Source organism: Poecile atricapillus, chromosome 15 (genome assembly GCF_030490865.1).
Source record: "Poecile atricapillus isolate bPoeAtr1 chromosome 15, bPoeAtr1.hap1, whole genome shotgun sequence".
Classification (NCBI taxonomy): Eukaryota; Metazoa; Chordata; class Aves; order Passeriformes; family Paridae; genus Poecile; species Poecile atricapillus.
In genome coordinates this window covers 7,076,336-7,098,598 of record NC_081263.1, presented here as the reverse complement: position 1 = coordinate 7,098,598, position 22,263 = coordinate 7,076,336, and the positions used below count along the sequence as shown (strand labels likewise).

The following is a 22,263-nucleotide window of genomic DNA, read 5'->3' as shown; positions in this document are numbered from 1 at the left end:
CTTTTATTCTGGGGTCATTTTTCTAATTAAAAGGTTCCTGTAGTACCCCCTTTTTTATCTATCCCTAAGAAGAGATTAAAAAACAAGCTGTCAGCCTGGGCAGGGCTGTGCCTGCTTGCAGGGTCAGGCTGCCAAATGAACAAGAAAATCTGAGACTGAAGAAGATACGATCAGAGCTGTTCAGGTCTTGTGAGATTTCACATTGCTGCAGACACACCTCAGAAATGCAGCGAGACAGCAAAACCAAACAAGATGAACATCTTCAGGAAACCTGTGGGAATGAGTCTGTGCTCCTGAAGAGCACCTGGATCATGCTGTGATCCTCGTGGATGTGGGAGGTGTCGTGGGCTGCCTCAGGCACTTCAACAATCATAAGTCCCTATTGGAATTGGCTGGACTGTCCTCATTGTTCTGAATTCGTGCTCTCCACACACGGGGCTCAACTCAAGGGTTTAACAATGGCCCTTCCCTCACAAATGACTGTTTGTTTCTCACACTTGAGTGGTGACAAGGATTAATGTGCCCAGCTTAGTGTGAATGCTCGCTAAAGTGGCCCATGACTGGAGAGCTGAGCTGCGCAGAGAAAATTTGGGGGTTTATTTTGAGATTTTATTTTGGGGGTTTATTATCTGAGACTGTTACCATCATCTCTTGAGGAACTGAGTGTACGAACCCCGTGTCTTTGCTAAGTCCTATTTTAACCCTTCCTTGGGAACTCCACTCCTGTCTTGTCAGACTCCTATTCCAGTGGCTGCCACCTCCCACCCGGCGCAGTTCACATCCCTGGTGAATAAAGTTGGTGTTTCTTTTTCCCCTCACTCCTTGTAAGGCGTTGTTCATTTGCAAGGTAATGATGATCTGGAGCGCCCCATTCCTTCCTTACCTTGCCCTGATCTCCCGGAGGAGCCGGGCGGGGAGCGGCTGCGGCAGAGGGTGCTCGTGTGTGCCGGGAGCCTGCGAGCTCAGACCCAGCCCACCCCGGGGTGAAGCCACCACCTCCGAGGCCAGGAAGCTGTGGTGTGTGTGTTCTGTGTCTGCCCGCAGCCGGCTGCTCCTCAGGGAGCAGGAGAGCTCAGATCGGGATGTTGGGAATGTGCTGGAGGCCCTGACTGGGACTTGGTGTGGGATAAAAAAATTAAATTCTCCAGGCTGGCCGGCAAGGAAGAGAGCATGATTGGATCCCTGTGCTCCACACTCAGCGGATTTTGAGTTCCTGCAAGTAAGTGGTGGTGGCTTTCCTGCCTGGGAAATGGGGAATCTGCAGCTAAAGTGGGGGGGAAATACTTTAAACCCCTCCAAAGAATATAGAAGTCACAGCACTGTCAGAGATGCTCTTGGGGGTGGATGGACTGGACAGGCAAGATTCCTGCCCTGCTCTGGGAAGCCTCAGCTGGGTTCAGCTTTGTGAGTTGGGCTCTAAGCTGTGTTATTCTATGATTTGTGCTCTGCAGCTGGGCTTGAATGGGAAGAAAAGGTGGTGGAGCTTGGCAGTGCTGCTGGGATCCCATGGCTGGACTCTGGAGGCTGAGTGGGTGCCAGTTGCTTTCGGGGTGGATGAATTCAGTTCAGAGATGTGTGGCATTGTGGAAATTTCGAGTTGTGTTGTGGGGAATGGGACAGGAGTATTGCCTGTGTGTGCAGTGCTGACCTCCTGTCTCTGGGTGAGGAGGTTTGAGAATGTGGTCACTGAAATGCTGTCTTCTGAAAACCCAAGATGATGTAAAAGTAGTGCATTTGTGGCAAGGAAAACCACTGTGGCAGGTGGCTCTTGAGAAGACACATCTCCTTAATACAGCCATCCTGAAGTTTGGAATCTGGCTTCCCATAACAGCAGCTCCGAGCTCTCCGCTGGTCTCCTGCTGTGGCTCAGCTCTGCAGAAAAACCACTCGAGCTGGTTCTTGCCTTAGAAGAGCATTTTTCTGCCCAAGTGAGTGTTCAGCAACCAGGGAAGGGCGGGAAGAAAGAAAAGTGCTGAAATGGTGTCAGCCTCGAGCAGAGCAGTGATGTGGGCTGACAGTTACTCAGCCGAAGGTTTTAAAGTTGTATTTTCTCAAAAGCCCCTCCAGCATGTGAGCAGTGATCAGAACTGCAGCTAGAAGTCTGTATCCAAGTTTTCAGACATTTGGGTTTAGAAGTATGGTTGTCACTTGCTAAATGAGAAGATCCCAGAGGTGTTTGACCATGAAATCTCATTACAGAGGTGAGCAAAGTAGGTGAGATCTCATGCCTGCTTTTTTGAAATAGTCTTAAAATTCACTAATTGCACCCCGTGGTCCAGGGCAGATTCAGTGTTGTGACTGACTCTAAACAGAGCTTTCACTTTTTGTAATTGAAAAGAAAAAAATCCATCTACTTCTGCTTCTTGGGTCTTTTTTGAAGCACAACTCCCTGGGGTACCTGAGCAGAGTTTGCTGCAGCTGTGTGCACAGTTGCTGATGGAAATCAGCTCAAAATGTTCCTCTTGGTTTTGTGCAAATAGGCTTTGAGTAGCTTCGAAGACTTTTTTTTCTTGCCACCCTGCACTGAACCCTGTGTGGTTTTATCTGGGGAGATGAATCAGAGGCCAGGCAGAATCATCATCAGCAGCACTTTGTTTTGCAGTGAATTTAATTTTGCTTTCAGGAAGCCCAGATGAGGAACTTGCACCTTTTTTAGGACTCACAAATAACTCCCATGTCCTGGAGTAGCAACCCTTCTGCCTTTAGGGTGCCTGTGCTCAGGGGTCACACAAGGAGGGGAGGTCCCTGCTCAGAGGGTGTGGGTGTTGTCACAGGTACTCAATGGTGGTGACTGCCCATCTTCAAAGCCACCTGGGCTGGCAGAGCCAGTGCCTTCCCAAACGCTGCCAGCTGAGTCTCCTGCCCCGGGGAGCAGCCCCAGGACTGGGAGATCGATAAATTTATTGGCAGGAAATTCAGGTCTAGGTTTCAGAAGGTCTGGCTGAGGCTTTGCCTTGCAAACCTGCTCAGTCCTACTTGAGCGTCTTCAGTCAGGCACCGAGTTCTGCTCGCAAATCGGTGATTTTGGGAGACCCAGCATGTTGTCCCAAGAGGTGGCTTCTCCCAGAGGCTGCTGAGCCTAAACACTGAGGAGCATGCCCTGCACAGTTCCACCGGTCAGAAAACCTGGAGCAGCCACTGACCTGCTCTACAGAAAGTGGGCCAGGAGAATTTCTCTGCATTCATTTCTACTCAAGGAAGTCTCTCCTTTCAACCTTCAAAATTCAGGGATGGAAAATCCCCCTGCTGTGGGATAAGCTGCCCCTTGTGTGCCTGCCTCAGCATGCTGAAAGCTCCCACCTTGATTCCAACGCCACACCAGCTCCCGGCTGTCAAACCTCGTTAGAACTTTGTCTGCTCCACTCCAGAGCCTGCTCAGCTCTGCCCTGGCCCTGCAGCCCGTGATTCCATCACTCTAATGAGCTGAGGAGCTCCAGGCTCTGTCTAATGCACCGGCCCTGTTGCAGGTAATCCGAATAATTAAAGTATGCTCAGACAGAAAAGCTGTGTTGTCTAATTAAAACGTCGTTGGAAAGGGAACAGCCTCCCCTTCCCAGCTCTGATCTAAGCCAGTCTGTCCAGCCCGGTTAGTCCTTAAAACCTCTCTGTCTCACTTTCTACCTTGAAATAATTGCTCTCCAGGGTTCATGCTTCAGTCAGGGCAGTTTCCAAAGGCATGGGAAGTTCTTAGATAAAAGGATGCTCTCAGATAAAAGGGTGCTGCAAATGGGCAGAGACCTTCTGGTTCTTTGGGTTAAAATGTGCCAAAGTTGCTGCTGTGTGACCCAGGGTGCAGGGCAGAGGGGAGCTCCTGTGGCTCTGCAGTAGCTTCTGAGATTTACACAAGACAGGGTGGCTTCTCACCAGAGCTCATCTGGGCTTTGTCATCCGGATGAAGATATGCAAGAGGGTGAGAAATAGGTGCTCAGCATGTCCCGACAGATCACTGGGTTCCCATCTGTGCTGGTGGAAGCTGATCCTGCCCAGCTCTGCCCAGGGACCCATCTGGATCAGCTACTGTGGCTTCTTGAAGCTGTGTTTTACTCTAGGAACTGCCTCCATCTCTTTTCAGATCAGGCATTTCCTGGGTGCTTTTTTTGTAGAGCGGGGTGCACAGAGCTGAGCTGTGCAGAGCTGGGAGCCGCAGCCTCCATCCACGCCGGAGAAGGTGAAGGGGTGCCAGCTTTTGCTCTGGGTTTGCAGCAGTTTGGCTGGCAGTGGGGCAGGGATGGGGATGGTGGCATGGGAATGATGGGACAGGGGTCACCAAAAGCCTCCAGGGGAAGGGGGTGATCCTGACAGACAAGGGAGCATCTGTGCTTTGTGTCAGGCTCCCCAGCACCCTCCTGCCCCTGCACCGCTTGCTCTGCTGTTGCCGCTGCTGCAGTTTGTAGGGGATGAATTTTGCCTTGAGGAAAGCACAGGGAGAAGGGCTGGATTTGGGTGAGGCACAGCTTTAGGCAGAGGAAAATGGTGGGAACATTGTGTGTTTTCTGCTCTGGTGTCACAGCAGAGACCGGCTACAGACCTGGGGTTCTTGTGGCACAGGGAATGTGGGGTCTGTGTGAATCCATTGCAGAAGGAGGGTGTCCTGGTGTGTTCTGCTGAGCCCAGGGCATGAGGAGGGAGAGGAAGGAGATGCTGAAGCTAACCCTTTCTCCAGGAAATTGAGTCATCCTGCCTGTCCTTACTGGCCTCAGAAGCAGTGTCACCCCCATCCTACAGCCTGGGGTGGTGTCCCCAGAAAGCACTCTGTCATTTTCAGGGTGTCTCCAGAAGGTTTTCATGGCTCCTGGGCATCTCCTTTTCACCATTTCAGTGGCAACTTGTGAGCTTGAATCCCACTGGTTTTGTTGGATTGTTTTTTTCAAAAGGAACCAAAATCTGAATTTTTCCCTGGTGGTGGCAGAGCACCCACTGCCAAGTGTCCACACTGGGCTGGACACTGGAGGTGTTATGGTGACTCTGGGGACAGCAGTCACTGGGCAGAAAATGGGACACCTGGTGAACTGTCCCTGTCCAGAGCATCCAGAGGGACTCCCCTGCTGAGGGACTGTGCTGCAGAGGTTGCAGAGCACCATTTCATGGCATGGTGAGCCCAGCAGCTCCTGGCTCAACTCCAACTCGTGTTCTCTCTCCTCAGAGCTCAGCCCCGCAGTGGTGCTGGCAGCGGCACCCCCATGGCTGCAGCCAGCGGCGAGGGGACAGCAGGGACCCGGCTCCTGCCAGCTGGCACTGCCCTGGCCCTGCTCGGTGGCCTGGTCTACCTGGGCACCCTGTGTGCTGCCTGTAAACGGTATGTGCTGCCCACGGCTCCTCCACTTTCCCTCCTGGGGCTGGGATGGGGCTGGGGATCCCTCGGTGGCGTTTGGTGGCTGCACGTGGAGACTGTGCAGCCATCCTGAGCTGGGACAGGGGGATCTGCTGCTCTGCTCTCCCCAAACCCCCCACTGTGCCCCAGTGCAGCTCTGCCTGGCTTGATCCTGCATCCCTGGAACACCCCCTACACCCAAAAACCTCAGAGGAGCAGCCAAGAGAGGGCTGAGCTGTGGAGCAGGATGGGCAGTGCCAGGGGCAGTGCCGAGGGAGGTGCCACTGGTGCCCTGCACAGCTCAGTGAGGTGCAGGATGCAATTGTGATGTCCCCAGCCAGCACAGACCCCGTTGTGGGGCTGGGGAAGGAGAGGGATGTGGGTTTTGGGAGAGCCATGATGGGGACCCGGGACACCTGCTCCTCACCCCTGGCTTTGCCATCTGCCTTGGGCTCAGCTCCGCTTCTCCCTGCAGGAAGGGCAGGAAGAAAGTCGCTCCAGATGGGGTGAAGCTCGTGGATGAGGTAAGAGCACATCTGGGGGGCAGGATCAGCCCTGGAGGGTGGTCAGGGCTCCCAGCCCAGCCTGAGGGATTCTGTTCCCCCACGGCAGGCCCTGCTCTGCCGGACACAGCTGCGGTCACTCAGCAAGTCCGACACGAAGCTGCACGAGCTGTACCGGGTGAAGGTCAGAGATGATGGTGAGTGGCTGTGGAACAGGGGCAGCCCAAGGGGCTGGTGGCCCTTGGCAGCTGCCTGCAGTCCCCATGCTGCCCAGAGAGTACCTCGTCTCATGGGCAGGTGTGCCACTGTGCTGGCACTGTGCTGCCGCAGGGCTTGGTGCCTGTTGCATCCCCTCATTTCCTCTTCTCTCCCACAGTCCAGCGTCCGGCCAGCCTGGATCTCCCCTGTCCCACAGCCCCTGGAGGTGAATCCCTGCACAGCTCTGGCCTCCTGCACCGTGAGCTGCCCCAGATCCCCGTCCCTGATCCCCCGGCTGCCTCCCCAGCCCCTGACCAGACCTACTCCAATCTGCTCTTCACCCCGCTGCGGAAACCAGCGCCAGACTCTGTCTATGAGTGCCTGGCAGTGGGGGGAGAGGATGCCCCGGTGCCCCCCATGCCAGCTGGCACCCAGGTGTCCCCTCCACGGGCTGTGCGTGGGGCAGCCGACTATGCCTGTGTCCATAAAGTGAAGAAGGTGGTGTCAGTGGAGGTGCAGCCTGGGGCTGTGGCAGGACCCCCTGGAGCACAGCACTGCTGGGATGGTGCAGGCAGTGCCCCTCAGGCCAAGGTATGACTCTGGGGGGTAGAAGGGACAGGGCACATGGGGGGCTCATTTAATTCCCTGTCTCCCTGTAGTGCCCATGTTTGGAGCAGGGTGTAAGTTAGGATCCACTGCCAGGATCCTCCTGGGGGGCTGCCAGAAGACGGGGGAAACAAAATCCTGAGGATACTCTGCAGTGGGCAGGGATTTGCCCCAAACGTCCACCCAAAAAAAACAAAATTCCTTTTGCAGCTGGAGGAGATGTACTCGACGGTGTGCAAAGCCACCAAGAAGAAATCCCAGGTCCCTGCACCAACCCCGAGGGCTGTGAAGGAGGTGGGTTCTGGGTGGCCAGCCCCCCACCAGCAGGAGGGGGCCCCAGCAGCCCCAGGACCCCCTGACCCCTGTTACGAGTCCATCAATGACAGAGCATGGACTGCTCAGGGCCGTGGCCCCGACCCCGACTATGAGGCTGTGGACATTAACTGGAAGAAAGCAGCAAAACGGGACAAGCCAGGGAAGCCCTGTGTCCCCGAGAACCTGTACGAGAGCGTGGTGGACATTTGGGCAGGGGAGCCCCGGAAAGCCTCGGCCCGGACGGCGGCCAATGGGCTGGAGGTTTATATCACCAACCTATAGCCCCCGGGAGCAGGGCCAGTGCCACAGGGGGGTCCCAGCAGCCTGGACACCATCGGGTGCCAAAGGGACAGTGCCAGCAGCCCTGTGCCCCCCGGAGCTGCTGTGTCCCTGCACTCTCTCTCTGTATAGATTTTCTGTTACTTTTCTATGAGTGTCCTTGTCCCATCCCAGCCCAGCTGGTGCCAGCAGGTTGATGGTGGGGTGTCCCAAGATGGGCAGTTTGGGGGTGCTGGGTGTTGTGTGGCACCCCAGTGAGACAGGGCTGGCACTGGCACCAAGATGGGAACAGGGTGAGGACCGGTCATGTTTTGGGGCAGGGGGTGATGGGGCTGAAGCCAGCCCCATGCCTTGGGCTGCAGGATCAGACCCTCATTGGGAGGTTTCTGCCATGACTGAGAGGGTCTCTGTCCTCCTCATACTGCCTGGGGGAGAGCAGGGCCCCCTCCAGCCCCCAGGAAGCCCTGAGAAGCTTTGCTCCCATCACAGAACGTCCCTTGTTATGGGGACATGGGGTCAGCCCTGTGCCTTCATGGAATCATAGAATATCCTGAGTTGGAAAGGACCCACAAGGCTTCAAGGGATCATTGAGTTCATCTGATCCTGCACAGGACAACACAGAAATTTCACTGGTGTGGGCTGTGGGCTCTGCTCCATCCTCCATTCCCACCCTTTCAGACCCAAGCAAGGGTGTCTCCGTGGGCAGCCCTCTCCCAAACACCATTAAAAGGCTGAGAGATGGTTTACACTCTTAAACTGAGTCTAAATCCCTGGTTCTGGGGGCTGTTGCTGCTGATGCAACAGGTGTTGGGGGTGCAGCTTTGAGCACAATGTGGCTGTGAGTGCACCCGCCCTGGATGGGTGGTTTGGCACCTCTGAAATGGGGACACAGCCACCAGGAGCTGCTGTACGGGGTGATCTGTGCCAGAGCAGAGCCTTGCACAGGGCTGGGGTAGACGCCAGGCTGCGTTTGCTCAGCATTTGCTCATCGTCCCATGGCTCCTGGGAGCCCTGCAGCCTCCACTGCAGTGCCAAAAAACTTGGTGAGCTGGATGTTTACCAGAGCTTAAACTCCTCTCCTTGCCAGCGGAGTTGCACATCCGTGCCTCAAGGGACGCCGTGGAGAGGCAGTGACACTGGCACTGGTCACATGGCCAGCGGCTGGCCAGCGGCTGCCTGGCCTCGTGGCACGATGGCCATGTGCTCGCTGGAGCCGGCTGGAACCTGCAGCCCCTGTGGCAGGAAGCGAAGCGCCTTCCCTCAGCATCTTTGCCCCTGCACCGCAGCAGGTGAAGAGATTAAAACCGAAAACGCGGCGCTCAGCAAACCCAGCTGAAGGCGTTAGAGCTGGAGGCACCCCAGGCATCGTCAGCCCCGTGCTCGACGCCAAACCACAGCTGCTCTCGAGAGCTTCTCCCATCCCCCTGTGAGATAAGGGCGCTGATAGAGCCCGGCTGGTGCCGGTGCTGCCGTGCTCTTCCTGCTGCCAGCCCGCCACAAGGACGCGTGGGCTCCCACCACGCCGCATCCTTCCCCTGCTCCCCTTCTCCATCGTCCCACTGCACGTTGGGTCCCTCCTGCACCACCTGAATCCCCTGGGAGCTGCTTTGGGCCGTGTTGCCAGGCACAGGAGCATCATTTCTGTGTGGGATCAGTGTGGCTTCACTCTGCTCCCTGCGCTGCCTGTGGGCTGGGTTGTGCCACCTCCCTGGGGAAAGGCAGGCTTGGAATGGCAGCAGGGAAGGGAAAGCTCCTGCTGTGGAGGAGCTGAGGTGGCCAAATTTAGTCTCCAATTTGCCCCAGCAGCAGCAGAAGCCGTGCAGGGCTGCCCGCTTGTCCATAATTCCTGTGGGACTTGGGAGAGCCGGACTCAAATAAAAGAACTGGCCAGTTCTCAGGGTGATGGAAAATGTGCCTGGAGCCCTGGCTGGAGGCTGGAAATCCGGTGAATGAAGAATCCATCCCAAACATCACTTGCTTGGGATCATCAACACACTTGTTGAGTCTCAGGGTGTGGTCGGGAAGGTCGGGGTCGGGTCAGAGCGAGGGGAGAGGGTAGGGTTGGGAGCACCCCGCCTCAGCCGCGGGGAACAGCCGTGTGCGGGGCTCTGTCACCCTGCGAGGGACTGTGCTGAACGCTGCCCTTCCCACAAGAGGGAGCGAGCAGGAGCCCGGCGAGCGCCGTAAGAGGCTGAAGGGGCTAAACCTCCTGTGGTCCCTATAGTCCCGCACGCTGTAGGATGCAAGGGGCATTAAGCACCGCACGGTGTGACACCTGCACCGTGTGACACCTGCAGGTTTGACACACTGCACGGCGCTGTATGGGGCTCTGTGCTGTAAGGAACCGCACCCCTAGGTCCCTGCACCCCGTACGGCTCCGCAGCCCGCGCAGCTCTGTGGCTGTTCGGCAGCACAGGGCTCTCCACCCAAGCCAGCCCCACACCCGAACAGCTCCGCAGCCCGCCTAGCCCCACATCCCTGGAGCTCACAGCCGTGTGACCCCGGCCCCCGGCAGCTCTGCACCCCCAGCAGGCAGCCAGGGGACACGGGCAGTGCGGGCACGGCCGCGGCTCCCCCTGCAACACCACCCGGGCGAGGGGTATCACAGTCCAGTCCGCAGCCAGCCCCTGGCGAGCGCATCCAGGCGCCACGGGGGCATCTCCCAGGGACGGTGATACTCGGGGGAGAACTGTGCAGGGCCAGGAGCTGGACTAAATGATTCTTGCATGGCCTTTCCAACTCAAGAGGTGCTATGACCACGATTTTAATTTGGGATGCCACCCTGCCGAGCCCCCTGCCCGGGCCGGGGGTCGGGCTGGTGGCACCCTGTGCAAGGGTGGGCGATACTCGTGGAGTTGCACAACACCGAACGGAGCTGCCGGAGCCTCCAGCTCTGCGTTTCGGCCGCTGTTAACCATTAAACCAGAGCGGGGGCGGCCGCGGAGCCTCCCCCGGGCCCCACAGGCTCCTGCAGGGCTGCGCGAACGGGGGGCTGCGGGATCAGGCTCCGCAGGGACGGGACAGGACGGGGAATAAAGGCTGCTCCGGCTCTGCTCCTCCTCCCGGGCTGCCCGGGCGGGTTTTGGGGCGCCGCGAGTGTCCCGGTTCCCGGGGGACACTGCCCTTTTCCCGGGTGCTCCCCAGTTCCCGTGGCGTGCAGGGAGACCCCGCGGGCGGCCGTGCCGGGGTGACACCGGGCGCTTGGCCGGGTTGGTGGGGACTTTCCCGGTTTGCTGCTTTTCTCACTCTTGGGAGAGCACCTGGAGCTGGCGCAGGGTTGAACCGGCACCTCCAGCCCCCCTCCTCCAGAGCAGGGAACGAGGGGTGGCCAAGCACGCCAGGAGCCACGCTGGGAACATCGCGTCTCCAGGCAGGGGATCCCCGGGATGCCGCCCCAGCACCCCCAGAGCCCCCGAGCCGCGGGGATCAGCCCCGGGCTGGGTCGGGGGGGGACGGCAGGCGGGGGCCACCATCCGGGACAGCCGCACGGACTCTGTCCCGGCCTTCAGCCTGCGGCTTGGTCAATCCAGCAGGACCTGGTGGCCCCTCGCCGCCGCCCGGCGCTCGCAGCTCCGCGGGTTTTTTGGGGCAGGTGAGGAGCAGAACGCGGGTGGGCACCAGCCGGAGCTCCCCAAACGCCCCATGCACCCCAAAACCTCACTCACCCCGTGTATCACATGGACCCCACATACCCCCTGCACTACAGGTACCCCCCTCCATCCCACGCCCTCAGGGCACCCCAATGCACCCCAGAATCCCATGAACCCCACGCACTCCAAGCGTGTACCCAGGGCATTCCACGCACCCCACATGCCCGGGGTAGCCCACGCTCCCCACGGAGCCCACGCACCCCGTGTACCACGCACCTCAGTACCCCAAATACCTCCCGTACCCCTCGCACCCCACCCCGCCCTGCCATTCTGGGTGGGTTTGGCAGAGATTCCTCGTGGTGGGCAGGACTGACGGTGGAATTAGGGATTTCTTTCCTACTGGGAACGGCGCACACACACCCCAAAAGCTCAGACCACACCCCCTTTTCTAGCAGAAGGCGACTGTAACTTTTGGGGGAGCCCTAGAGCTGATGGGGGATCCCTACAGGCAAGTTGCAGGGGATATAAGACTTCGGAGAGAACTTTGGGGGGGACCCTATAAGTTTTGGGGAGTATAACTTTGTGAGGAGCTCTGCAACGTTTGAAAAACCCCTGTAACTTATCGGCAGCCCTATAATTTGGCGGGGGACATCACTTTTGCGCGAATCCCCCAAATTTTAACGGTGCAAATTTCACCCCGGTAAGTCCACAGGAGCCGTCGGGAGTTTTGCGGGATGCTCCTCGGTGGCGGGATCCCCCCGTTTATTTGGGGGGCGCCCAGAATCCCGCGTCGTAACAACAAAACCGGAACATTCGGGGGTCCTCCGCAACTTTTGGGGAGCGCCGCGAGTTTGGCGGGAAAAGGAGGGGTGAGTTCACGGTTGCCCTAGGGGTGCCGGGGGGGACCCAGTGGTGGTGTGGGGGGGTAACACGGGCGGCCTGGTGGAGGTGGGGTGGGGTTTTGGGGGAGGGGGGGTTGTTTTTTGGGGGGGTCCCGCGGGCAGCGCGCGCGGCGGGAGGGCGGGGCGCGCGAAGATGGCCGCTGCCGGCGGGGGCGTGGCGCGGCCGGGGTGGGGGCGTGGCGGCCTCGCGAGGGAGGGGGCGTGGCCGCCGCGAGCGAAGTGGCAGCGCGCCGCAGCCAATCAGCGGCGCGGAGAGCGGCGGCCGCGTTCCAGCCCGCGCGCTCCGGCCAATGGCGCGGCGCTCGGGGGGCGTGGCCCGACCGGCGCCGACACCGGGGCCGCGCGCGGCGGAGCGCGCTCCCCCCGCCGGGCCGCGGCCGCTCCGCGCATGGACCCCCCGCGCCCGCCCGCGGTCCTAATGCCCGCCCGCCGCCGCCGCCGCCCGCCGCCCCCGCCCGCGCCGCCCGCCGCCCGCGCCGCCGCCGCCAAGGTACCGGGGGGGGCGGCGGCGGAGACCGGGGTGGGATCCGGGGGAGGCGGCGGGGGGGCGGTGACAGCTGACAGCGGCCCGCCCGAAACTTTCCCCGCCGGTAAAATGGCGCCGCGATGGGATAAACTTTGGGGGGCGGGAATGGGGGGGGTTTGTGGCGGCGGAGCGCGGGGGGTGGTGGTGGGTCACATCAGCCGCACCCCCGGGGGGATCGCCTGTCCTGGATCGCGGCTCTTTGGGATCTTCCAGGGATCTCTCGCCGCGGGGATCCGCCCAGCCCCGCCCCAGGGAGACCGGCTAGGATCCGCTTGGAGCGGGATCCGCTTGGAGCGGGATCCGCTTGGTGCTGGATCACGGGGGATGTCCCTGGAGTGGGATCCACTCTGTGCCGGGGCTCAGGCAGTGGGTGCCGGTGTCTGGGATCGGCCTGGCAGGCACGAGTCGGCTCCCGGCCCTGGATCCCGGTGATCCGCTCAGAGCGGGATAAACTTGGGGTGTGGATTCATAAGGTGTGGATCTATACCGGGATGTGAGATTTGGGTGCTGCCACCTTAGAGCTGCGTTGCCAGGAGAGTGTCAGGTCGTCTCCTGGCTCTGGAGATCCCTGCTGGATCCCTGCTGATGCTCAGCCAGTGGGTGATGGTGCTGGCAGCAGCATCACAGGGGGATCTGGACAGTGCTAAGGATTTCCTGACTGGATCCCACTGCGACCTGGTGGGATCCACTTGGGATTTACCCCAGGGAGACCCACGGAGTGGCTGGCAGTCCCACCACAGCCCTGCCTGGTCCAGGTCCTCAAACCCACCTCTCCATCCCACCGAGGTCACGGGGATCCCTGCGGAATCCTCCGCCCAGGGATCCCCGCTGCCCATTGCGTCTCTCCCGCAGGCTCCGCTGGGATCCGAGGGCTGGCTGGGGGAGCCGCCGTCGCGCCAGGACCCGGCCAGCCAGGAGGCCATGCTGCGGGTGCTGGACGCGGGGCTGGAGCGCTGCCTGGCGCTGCACTCGGCCGTGCAGTGCATCCCCGTGCCCCGGCACAGGTAGGGACACCGGCACGGCCACCACCCTCCCACCAGCACCGGCCTCACTGCCGGGGTTTTTTCTGCAGGAGGACTTTGGCCGCTGTTGGCCACGCCGGGATCCCCGGCGGTGAGCGGCTGTCCCGCTGTGGCAGCTCTGGGGACTCCCAGCTGGGAGCATCACCAGGTTATCCGTTGGCAAAATGGTTTTGGGTGCTCTTGACCTCTTGCTTTTTTGTTAATCTAAAATTTTATAGGTTTTCTTCCACCTCAAGGAACTGTTTGGCCTTAGGCAATCCATCCCTGTGTCCCCTTGGGCAGGATGCAGGTGCCAGTACCCTCCAGCACAGTGCTGCCCGCTGGCATGGAGGGTTGACCCTGGCATGGCACAAGTAGTGGCATTTTGGCAGCCTGCCTGCACCTCTGCCTGCACTGTTGCTTGTGCCATGCCCAGGGGAATTCCAGCCAGCTGCTGGGATGATCCCTGGAGGGATCAGCAGCATCTCAGGGTGTGGGACACCTGTGGGTGCCTTTCTGCCTGGTAATGCCACCAGCATGGTGGGGCTGCTGCGACCTTGTGCCACCCCTGTACCCCCTCACAAACCACCCTGGGTTGGGTGCAGGCCACCGTGGGTGGGAGGTCCTGGCACCTCAGTGGGGAAGGGAAAGTGATAGGGTATCCCAGGGGGCTCGTCCATCCTGACACAGCCCCCTCTGCTCTCTCTGGCAGGAAGCTCTCGGGCAAGGCGGGCATTGATGAGGTGATGGCAGCCGCGGTGCTCACCAGCCTCTCTGCCAGCCCGCTGGTGCTCGGGCACCCACCGGCCACTCATGCCCCAGGTGAGAGCATTTCCCTGTCCCCCCCATCCCTGGACGTGTCCCACAGCAGGACCTGACCTTCTTCCTCCTCCTCCTCACCAGAGCCTGGCAGCGAGGTCTGGAAAGAGGCTCCTGCCATGTCCTCCAGCTGCAGCAGCAGCAGCAACACCAGCGGGGACTGGAGCTGGGACCCCTCCAGTGACCGATCCACCCCCTCCACCCCGTCACCCCCCCTCTCCAGCCACGTCCCCAGCACCTTCCTGCCTGGCCCACTGCCGGATGAGGGCCCTGATGAGCCCGACGGCACCCACTTCGTCTTTGGAGAGCCCACCCCACGGAAGAGGAAGGTGGGATGAAGCTGGGGATGGTGATGGGGATGAAGCTGGGTTTTGGGAATAGAAAGGATAGGGATGAAGACAAGGGTGAGGTTAAGGGTGGGGATGACAGTTGGGATGAGGTTGGGTATGTGAGTTTGGGGATGGGGATAGTGAGGATGGAGATGAGGAGGAGGATCAGGGTTTGGGGTGGGAATTAAGAGGATGAGGTTGGAGATAGGGATGACAGTTGAGATTAATTTGGGTGTGTGGGTGATGACAGAGGTAATGTTGGGAATGACAGTGAGGATGATATTTGGGAAGACAGTGGGGCTGGGGATGAGGTTGGGGATGGAGCTGCCAGCCTGACACCTCTCTCCTGCAGAATTCCACCAAGGTGATGTTCAAGTGCTTGTGGAAGAGCTGCGGCAAAGTCCTCAGCAGCTCCTCAGGGATGCAGAAGCACATCCGAACCATGCACCTTGGGTAAGCACATGGGCTACCCCTGGACACCCCCAGACCCCCTGATATCCCTTCCAGGGTCCTGTGGTTTTGGGGGCACAATGTCCCAGCCAGCCTCTGCTCTCCCTGCAGCCGGAAAGCCGACCTGGAGCAGAGCGATGGCGAGGAGGATTTCTACTACACGGAGCTGGACGTGGACGTGGACGCGCTGACCGATGGGCTCTCCAGCCTCACTCCGGTCTCTCCCACCTCCTCGGTGCCTCCCGCCTTTCCTGGCCCCGAGGCTCCTCCGCCACCAGTGCTGCCCATCCTCGACCTGGCCCTGGCCTCCCCCTGCAGCCCCCCAGCCCCCCCTGGCCGCTGCCATGTCCACACTGACCACGCGTACCAGGTGAGGGGACAGGGATGGAGGGGACAGGGATGGAGGGGACAGGGGTGGAGGGGACAGGGATGGAGGAGGACAGGGATGGAGGGACACAGGGATGGAGGGGACAGGGATAGAGGGGACACGGATGGAGGGGACAGGGATGGAGGGGACAGGGATGGAGGGGACAGGGATGGAGGTGGGGCTGCTGCACTCCCTCATCACCTTGTCTGACCAGGGTTGTGTCCTCTCTCTCCAGGGCTGCCGGACCCCCCCACGACCACCGCTGTCCCCCACTGTCCCCACCCCGCCACCACCCAAGCCACCGGCCGTGCCCAGGTGAGCCATGGCTGTCGTGCCCCACCCCATCCCCTCTCACCTGCCTGCGTCCCCCGGTTGTGACTTGTCCCCTCTGCCGCAGGCGGCCGCGGGGAGAGGCCAAGAAGTGCCGCAAGGTGTACGGCATGGAGCACCGGGAGATGTGGTGCACGGCGTGCCGCTGGAAGAAGGCCTGCCAGCGCTTCCTCGACTGACGGAGCCCCGCCGCTCCCTCCTTCTTGCACATTTTGCACTCGAGGTGCCTTCGCGCCCCCCCGGCCGCCCCCCCGGACTCAGGGAACGGCCCCCCGAAAGCTTTATGCACACACACGGCCCCCCCCGCCACGGAGCTTGTCCCCCCTGCCTTTTTTTCCCTTTGAAAATAAGCTAAATCCAACAATCCAACCCCGCTCCTTTCCGGCGGGGGCTGGCAGGGGGTGTCTGGCTGCTCCCGGCCCCCTCCCCACTCCGGTTTGGGGACCCCCCCACGGCTCAAATAAGCTGTGCCTGTGGCCAGCGGGGGCTCGGAAAAGGGGGTGTCCGTTCCCAGCCCCAGTGCCCAGGGCAGAGGTGGGCGCCTGCCCCCCCTCACCCCCCCAGGGGGGGTTTTTTACTCTTTGTAATGTCATTTCTCTCTCTCGTTTTGGGGAGCCCCCGCCGGGGCGATGCCCCGGGAAGTGCCTGCAGGAATGCGCCCATTTGCACTAAGCCAAACTGCACAAAGAGGGGTCTTTTTGTTTTCCTTTACTTTTATTTTTTTTTTCCTTCGTGTGGTTTTTATTTTTTAAATAAAATATATGAAAATTCGTATTTTTACATACTCCCTCCCACAGCACGAGAGCGCGTGGGCCACGGCGCTGCAGCAGCGGGGTTCCTCCAGCCATGGGTGGGTTTCAAGGGGTTTAATTCACTTTAAACCCCCTTTTTACCCAAAAAAACCCCCATATTCTCCTCAAAACCCTTTCTCCCCTCTTGTCCTGTCATTCTCCAGCCCAGGCAGCAGCTGGGGTTTGGCCAAGCCATGCCACCCTGCTCCTGTCCCCGTGCAGGGAGGGGACAGGGAGGAGTGGTGGCCCTGCCACCCTCCTGCCCTGTGGGAAGGTTCCCTTTGCATCAGGGATGCCTCACTGCAGGGTCCCCCCTTGCAGGGTGTCAGACACTGCTTTGACCCCGTGAGTCAAGGCTGGTGCTGTGCCCCTACTTGTCCCCTCCAGGGATGTGATGTATCAGATCCAAAAGAAAAAAAAATAAATATTTAGATTTTTTTTTTTAATGATTCCTATTCTTTAGTTACTGTTAAGACAGGCAGGGTGGGCACTTTGGGGCCCCTTGGCACCCCCAGACCCACTGCTGTTACCCCCCTCCTGCATCCCACATCCCCCAGGGATGGCATCACCCTGTGCATCCTCCTGCGAGTTAATTTCATTTCAGATAATGCCCAAAAAATAACGAGATTGCCACCAACAGGCAGCAGGGAGGGAGGGAATGAGCCAAAGGTGCCTGTTTGGGATGGGGAAGGAAGGGGGAGGGAGCAGCACCCCCAGCCTGGGGGTGAGCAGGGCTCGCTTCTGGTCCCCATCCTTCCACACAGGCAAGGAAGAAAATAATAATAATAATAATAATAACATATTTAAAAAAAAGAAAAAGCAGACAAAATTGTAGCAGCAATTTCCCAATTTATTGAAACTGATTGATTTTTGCAGGTATGTCTAAGCTAAATCCCATCACAAAGGTTCTATCCGAGGGGCAGCCCCCGGCAGGCGAGGAACTGGGCAGCAACTAGAAAATAAAATCAGATTTACCTGAACTACATCGACAGAAAATCAGTACAACACAGCATGTTCTCCCACTGACTTCTGGTTACGAAATCTCCTCAACCTCCCCAAAATATTAAACACATCTTCAATACAAACACAGGTTTATAATAATTAATATAAAGTCAGTATAATATAGAATATTCCCAGCAAAAAAAGAAAAAAAATAATCAACAATCTTCAAACACTGTCCTTTTTGTGTTTGTTCAGCTTTATTTCTGTAGACAGGTTTAAAGCACGTTGAAAAATAAATATATATGAAAGCATACACACAGCACTCTGACTAGGGGGACTGAAACAAAAAAAAAAAGGCTGAAATTCAAAACATGACTCAGGATCTACAAAATCAAAGGAACCATTAATTATGGCTTTCATAGGAGTCGCACGTGTCACACAGAATGAGCGAAAATTAGATTATCTTTCAGAATATTGCAAAAAATTCCAGTTTTTGCATTGTTTTCATGGAGTTTCTTTCCTTGAGGGTGATGTGCAAAAGGGGGAGCTTTGAGGAGGGGGTGCTCATTTTGGGACAGTCCCAAAATGCATCCCAAAAGCCACAGCTTTGCTTTGGGGATGTGGAGTGTTTAAAGGCAGGAGTGGGGAGAAGAAACAAAAGGGGGAGTAATGCTAGAGTGGAGTTCCTTCCAGACAAAAATTATTTGTTTTGTTGTACAAAAACTGATTTTTGATTAAAGAAAAAAAAAAAAAATAAGAAAGGGAAAGGACAATCACTTTGCAAACCTTCATTAGAGAAGTCCCCCTCTGCCTCCCCGCAAAGCCGCTCCGCAGCTGTGAGGCTTTGGGGTGACCTTAAAAACCAACAAAACTGGGAAATTCATGATTTCAAGAATATTTTTTTTGGAAATCCCAAATCAACACAAGGACCTCGTTTGTCTCCATCCTTTAAGATGCTCTCCAAGTCCACGGATCCCTGGGATGTTTTCCAGAGGGCACAGACAGGATAATGCCCTCTGCCCCGTTCCGCTCTCTACTCCTGGCACTCAGATTTAAAATAAAAAGTGAGGGTAAACCAAGGAATTCAAGGAGGAACATTTACATGTACAAATGCTTTAAAAAAATGAATTGCAAATTCTCAAGACAGAGTATATCCATGTTTTACCTCTATGGGAGTTATTGTTTTGGAACTAAGTCTGTATATATATACACACACACATATATATATATATATATTTAGAAAAAATTAAAAAAAGGGAACCTCAGTGAAGTATACAAAGCCCTGAAGGGAGATACAAAGACAAGATGCAGAACAGGCAGAATTAGTGGGGTTTTGTTTAAATCTCCAAGAGCAGAAGTTTGCATAGGCAGTATATCTGAGAGACCCTGGAGAGAAGCTGGAGGGATGCGATCACCTGGAGTGACTGATGAAGTTTTATAAAGTTTCAGCATAAAAAAACACGCCCAAATTCCGTTTTTTCCAAACCCAAGTCGGAGCATGGAAGGTTAAAGATGAATCCCTGCGTTTCCAACTCTGCACACCTCCATCAGAACAAAGCACTTCAATAGATATCAGGTGTTAGAAGGGTTTTATTTGGTACATGGTGTGTTAGTGGGACAGAAGCACGTGCGAGGTTATGACATGGGAAAAGTCAGTTTTTATGCAGGTTTTCCATTTTTTTCTCTCCCTTTTTATTTTTTTTTTTTCTTTATTTTTTGCATCCTCAGTTCAAAGAGCCTCAAAGTGACACAATTTGGAAACACTCCTGAGTGCTACCTGGCTCTCTGCCCACCTTTAATAAAAACAAGGAAAGAAAAGAATAAAATATTTCCAAGGGAATTGTGAAGAAAGCTCAGCACTGGGTAACGCTGATGACAAAATTGAGTCACCCAAGGGCAGGGAGGAAGAGGAGGGCTTGGCCCACATCTGCTCCTCCTCAGAAGGTGGATGCACACACCAGCATTGGAGGGCATGGGCTGTCGGAATGTGACACAAACCCAGGGGTTTGAACTGTTTGGGCTTTCAAATTCTCTTTTAAATAGATTTTTACATATAAAAAGCAAAGCTAAAGACAAATCTTTAAGTACTGTATGTATTTGTCTACATGCAACAGGTGAGGCTGCACATTCAGGACTTCAGGCACCCCCTAACCCCTCCATATTTACAGGGTAAATGACAATAAATAGAGAGCCCATACTCTGGGGGGTCCAAAATCGGGATAAGGGAGCAGCCTCCTCACTCTGGGACCCCCAAAAACCACTGGAAAAGGGTATATAAAGGTCCAATTGTGACATACTGGGTGGGTTTTTACAGCTTTTTAAATAGGGGAGGAGAAAGAAAAGAAGCTAAAATGCAAAATGAGATTTTTACAAGTTAATAAAATTGTTCCTGCATGACCCGCTCTGCTCTTCCCCTATTTAAGGAAGAGGGTTTTCCATGCTCACAGCCTAAGGCAACAAGAGTCACCATCCCCTCCAGTCCAAAGGGCAGCAGCAGCAGGGCTGGTGTGGCCCCACTGAGCCACACTGAGGGATTTAGGAAAGATCTGTGTTCCCACATCACTGAGACCCCCAAATTGACAGGGCAGGAGCTTGGAGGCTCCCAATGGAAGCAACAGGGAACCAGGGTGATGGATGTGGAGAGGTGGTGAATGTCTGCAAGGAACTGAGGAGCAGAGAAAGGGAGTGAATGCCATAAACCCAGGATGCAGCTGGAAGGAGGGAATGGAGAGAGAATCCAGCTCCTGCAGGTGCCAGGATCAAGGCTCCCACCACGCTCCACAAAATCCTGGCACCGAGTGGCTTAAATCCTTTCAGATTATTTGCTTTATGAGGGTTTATTGTACAATATACTTTTAATTCCCTTGCTGGGTGGAACCATGCTTTTCCTCACGGACTACCAGGCCTGCAGGAAGGAAAATAGCACCTTGAGTCATTTGGCTTCTGGCAATGGGTTGTCTTTTGTGGCAGGTTTCAAGGTACCACAGTCACAGACATCGTAGAAAATTGCTCGATGGCAAGGATGGAGTGAGGTCTTCGGCTTTTTCTTTTTTTTTTTGTTTAAAAAAGCACCAGAAGCAAAGAGGTGAAGGTAGAACAAGCTGTTTCTCAGGAATAAGACAATTCCAACACACGCTGTTGCTGTTGTTATTTAGGTGTAGCTGGAAGAAGGCAACAGTGGCCGATATGAACAGGGAGAATCCAACTATCTGGAACAGCCCCACAGAGTCTGAGGAGACACTGGGAGAGAAACCTGGTTCTTATTTAAAGAAAAAATGGTTTATTGGAAAATTTACACAGAACCAGTGCAACTAAAGCTGAGGGGTTTTGTCATGAATTAAGTAGGTGTTAGACCTACCCATGATCAATGAGAATGTTGAGATTGGCAAGGAAGAACAAGGAAGAACAGGTGAAATCCTGGCCCCACGAAAGTCCATGGGACGGGAGCAGCAAGATTCCACCTTGCTGGGATCTCCTCACCTCGGCTTCTTGTCTTTCCCAGCTCATCCTGCACTGGCCAAATGCCTCAGTTTTGCTACAGTTTGCATATATTTGTGAAAAAGGCAGCTGAGCAAAGGGAGAAAAGTGAAGATATTTGTGGAGAAGAATGACAGGTACAGAACCGTGTCCTCTTGAGCAAAAGGTGCTTCCAGAAGCACAAATGTGTTTTGGTGCCTGTGGATGACCAAGGCTGGAAGACAGGACTGGGTAAGATGCCAGTAGGTCCAAGAGAAGTCACAATCTGTCTTTGATGATGATTCTTTTGGAAGCTAAGAATCCAAGAGAAGTATTCATAAGGCTGTAATCTGACTTGCCTTTTGATCTATTTGGCTCCATAAAAAATAATTAAAACTCTTTAAATAACTTTGAAAAAGATCTGTATCATCAGGGGAAGCCCTCCAACACATCCATCCATCTGCTTTCACAACCTTAGCTTGAAATTCCACTGTTGCTGGGATTTTAGCACAGACAAGGTATTAAAAAAACCCAACCAACCAACAAATCTGCTTTGGACACAAAGACCTCCCTGGTGCTTGGTTCAGAGTGGGAAGGGGAGGAGGATTCATGCTTCACCAGCCTCCTCACACCTGCAGAGACTCCACCTCCCTCTTGGGAAGCCTGGCTGGCTTGGCCAAAGGGGTGGCCACGGGCAGGGGGTCACAGGGGGAAAGGGAAAAGGGGGAAGGCGAAGTCAGTTGTGCCGCTGGAAGCGACCCTGCTAAGACAGTGTCTGAGTGGAACAGAGAAGGACTTGTTTAGAAAACACAAGAGTTATTTTGCACACATGGACGACAACAAGGCTACTTAGTTTTTCCAACATATTCCTTCCTCCCCACCCTCCCTCCCCCTACAAACAACAGAGTGAAACAAAAAAACCAAACAAAAAATAATCCCTAAGAAATCCAGGTAAAATCCTTGTCATTCTCCCCAGAGTTGTCCTGCTCCTGCGGGGAGTCGACATCTTTGTCATCATCTAAAATCACATCATCCTGTGACATCCCCACGTCATCCTTCCACTTGATGTCATCGTCGTCTCCCATCTCTTCATCTCCTTCCACTTTGATGTCATCTGGGTCTTCCATGTACTGCCCTTCCCCAGGGTAACACTCGTCTGGGGACCCTTCTCCCCCGTTGTGGTCCAGGTGGCCGGCGATGCCGCGGCCGGAGCAGTCGGCGCAGACGCCGTGGCGGCGGGAGCCGTGCTTGATCCCCACACTGGCCGCCGACATGAACACCCGGTTGCAAACCTTGCAGACGTATTTTTTATCTTTGCTGTGGACCTGGAGAAGAAGGGAAGACCACAGAGGTGAATGCCAATAGAGATGGAAGGAAAGCTGCTCCCATGTCCTTGCAAAGGTAAATCCACAACTGCTGAGATCACAACTGGCTTCCATCATGAACTCAAACCCACCACGATTAATTCAGCCCTGCAATGATGACACACAATGGAAAATCCTTTGGGGCTGCCTGTTCATCATCACACTCATAAGTCTGAGACAAACT

At 56.1% G+C, this 22,263-nt stretch overlaps 3 protein-coding genes across 10 annotated transcripts in view; 2 read left to right on the top strand and 1 right to left on the bottom strand.

The window, feature by feature from the left end:
- The first annotated feature begins 555 nt into the window (after nt 1-555).
- On the top strand, nt 556-7,955 carry LIME1 (Lck interacting transmembrane adaptor 1). Of its 3 annotated transcripts, none has more exons than XM_058850848.1 (6): nt 556-1,219; nt 5,144-5,296; nt 5,787-5,835; nt 5,924-6,011; nt 6,191-6,603; nt 6,829-7,955. In XM_058850848.1, the coding sequence occupies exons 2-6, from the start codon at nt 5,181-5,183 to the stop codon at nt 7,213-7,215; spliced, it is 1,053 nt and encodes a 350-aa protein (XP_058706831.1). In that variant the 5' UTR covers nt 556-1,219; nt 5,144-5,180; the 3' UTR covers nt 7,216-7,955. The 3 variants fall into 3 exon arrangements, with proteins under 3 accessions (XP_058706831.1, XP_058706830.1, XP_058706832.1); XM_058850847.1 differs by lacking the exon at nt 556-1,219 and adding an exon at nt 1,310-3,467; XM_058850849.1 differs by lacking the exon at nt 556-1,219 and adding an exon at nt 4,075-4,168.
- A 4,204-nt stretch (nt 7,956-12,159) lies between these two features.
- Nucleotides 12,160-18,016, top strand: SLC2A4RG (SLC2A4 regulator). The gene is made up of 8 exons (XM_058850855.1): nt 12,160-12,194; nt 13,083-13,234; nt 13,944-14,053; nt 14,135-14,379; nt 14,732-14,832; nt 14,941-15,199; nt 15,432-15,511; nt 15,594-18,016. The coding sequence occupies exons 2-8, from the start codon at nt 13,152-13,154 to the stop codon at nt 15,703-15,705; spliced, it is 990 nt and encodes a 329-aa protein (XP_058706838.1). The 5' UTR covers nt 12,160-12,194; nt 13,083-13,151; the 3' UTR covers nt 15,706-18,016.
- Nucleotides 18,017-18,948: 932 nt separating this feature from the next.
- Nucleotides 18,949-22,263, bottom strand: part of ZBTB46 (zinc finger and BTB domain containing 46) — a 48,974-nt gene continuing 45,659 nt past the window's right edge. For all 6 annotated transcript variants that reach the window (XM_058850827.1, XM_058850831.1, XM_058850828.1 and 3 more), the window contains one exon: nt 18,949-22,040. In XM_058850827.1, coding sequence (XP_058706810.1) covers nt 21,654-22,040 — 387 coding nt within the window. In that variant the 3' untranslated portion in view covers nt 18,949-21,653. The remainder of the gene's footprint in view (nt 22,041-22,263) is intronic.

What these genes read in the sequence shown, in the direction of transcription:
- LIME1 (XM_058850847.1), top strand. Translation starts at nt 3,448, where the DNA reads ATGCACCGGCCCTGTTGCAG. An exon ending in ATGCACCGGCCCTGTTGCAG is followed by an intron (nt 3,468 to 5,143) that starts GTAATCCGAATA and finishes CTCTCTCCTCAG; the next exon opens with AGCTCAGCCCCGCAGTGGTG. An exon ending in GCAGTGCCCCTCAGGCCAAG is followed by an intron (nt 6,604 to 6,828) that starts GTATGACTCTGG and finishes TTCCTTTTGCAG; the next exon opens with CTGGAGGAGATGTACTCGAC.
- SLC2A4RG (XM_058850855.1), top strand. Translation starts at nt 13,152, where the DNA reads ATGCTGCGGGTGCTGGACGCGGGGCTGGAGCGCTGCCTGGCGCTGCAC. An exon ending in ATCCGAACCATGCACCTTGG is followed by an intron (nt 14,833 to 14,940) that starts GTAAGCACATGG and finishes CTCTCCCTGCAG; the next exon opens with CCGGAAAGCCGACCTGGAGC. An exon ending in ACACTGACCACGCGTACCAG is followed by an intron (nt 15,200 to 15,431) that starts GTGAGGGGACAG and finishes CTCTCTCTCCAG; the next exon opens with GGCTGCCGGACCCCCCCACG.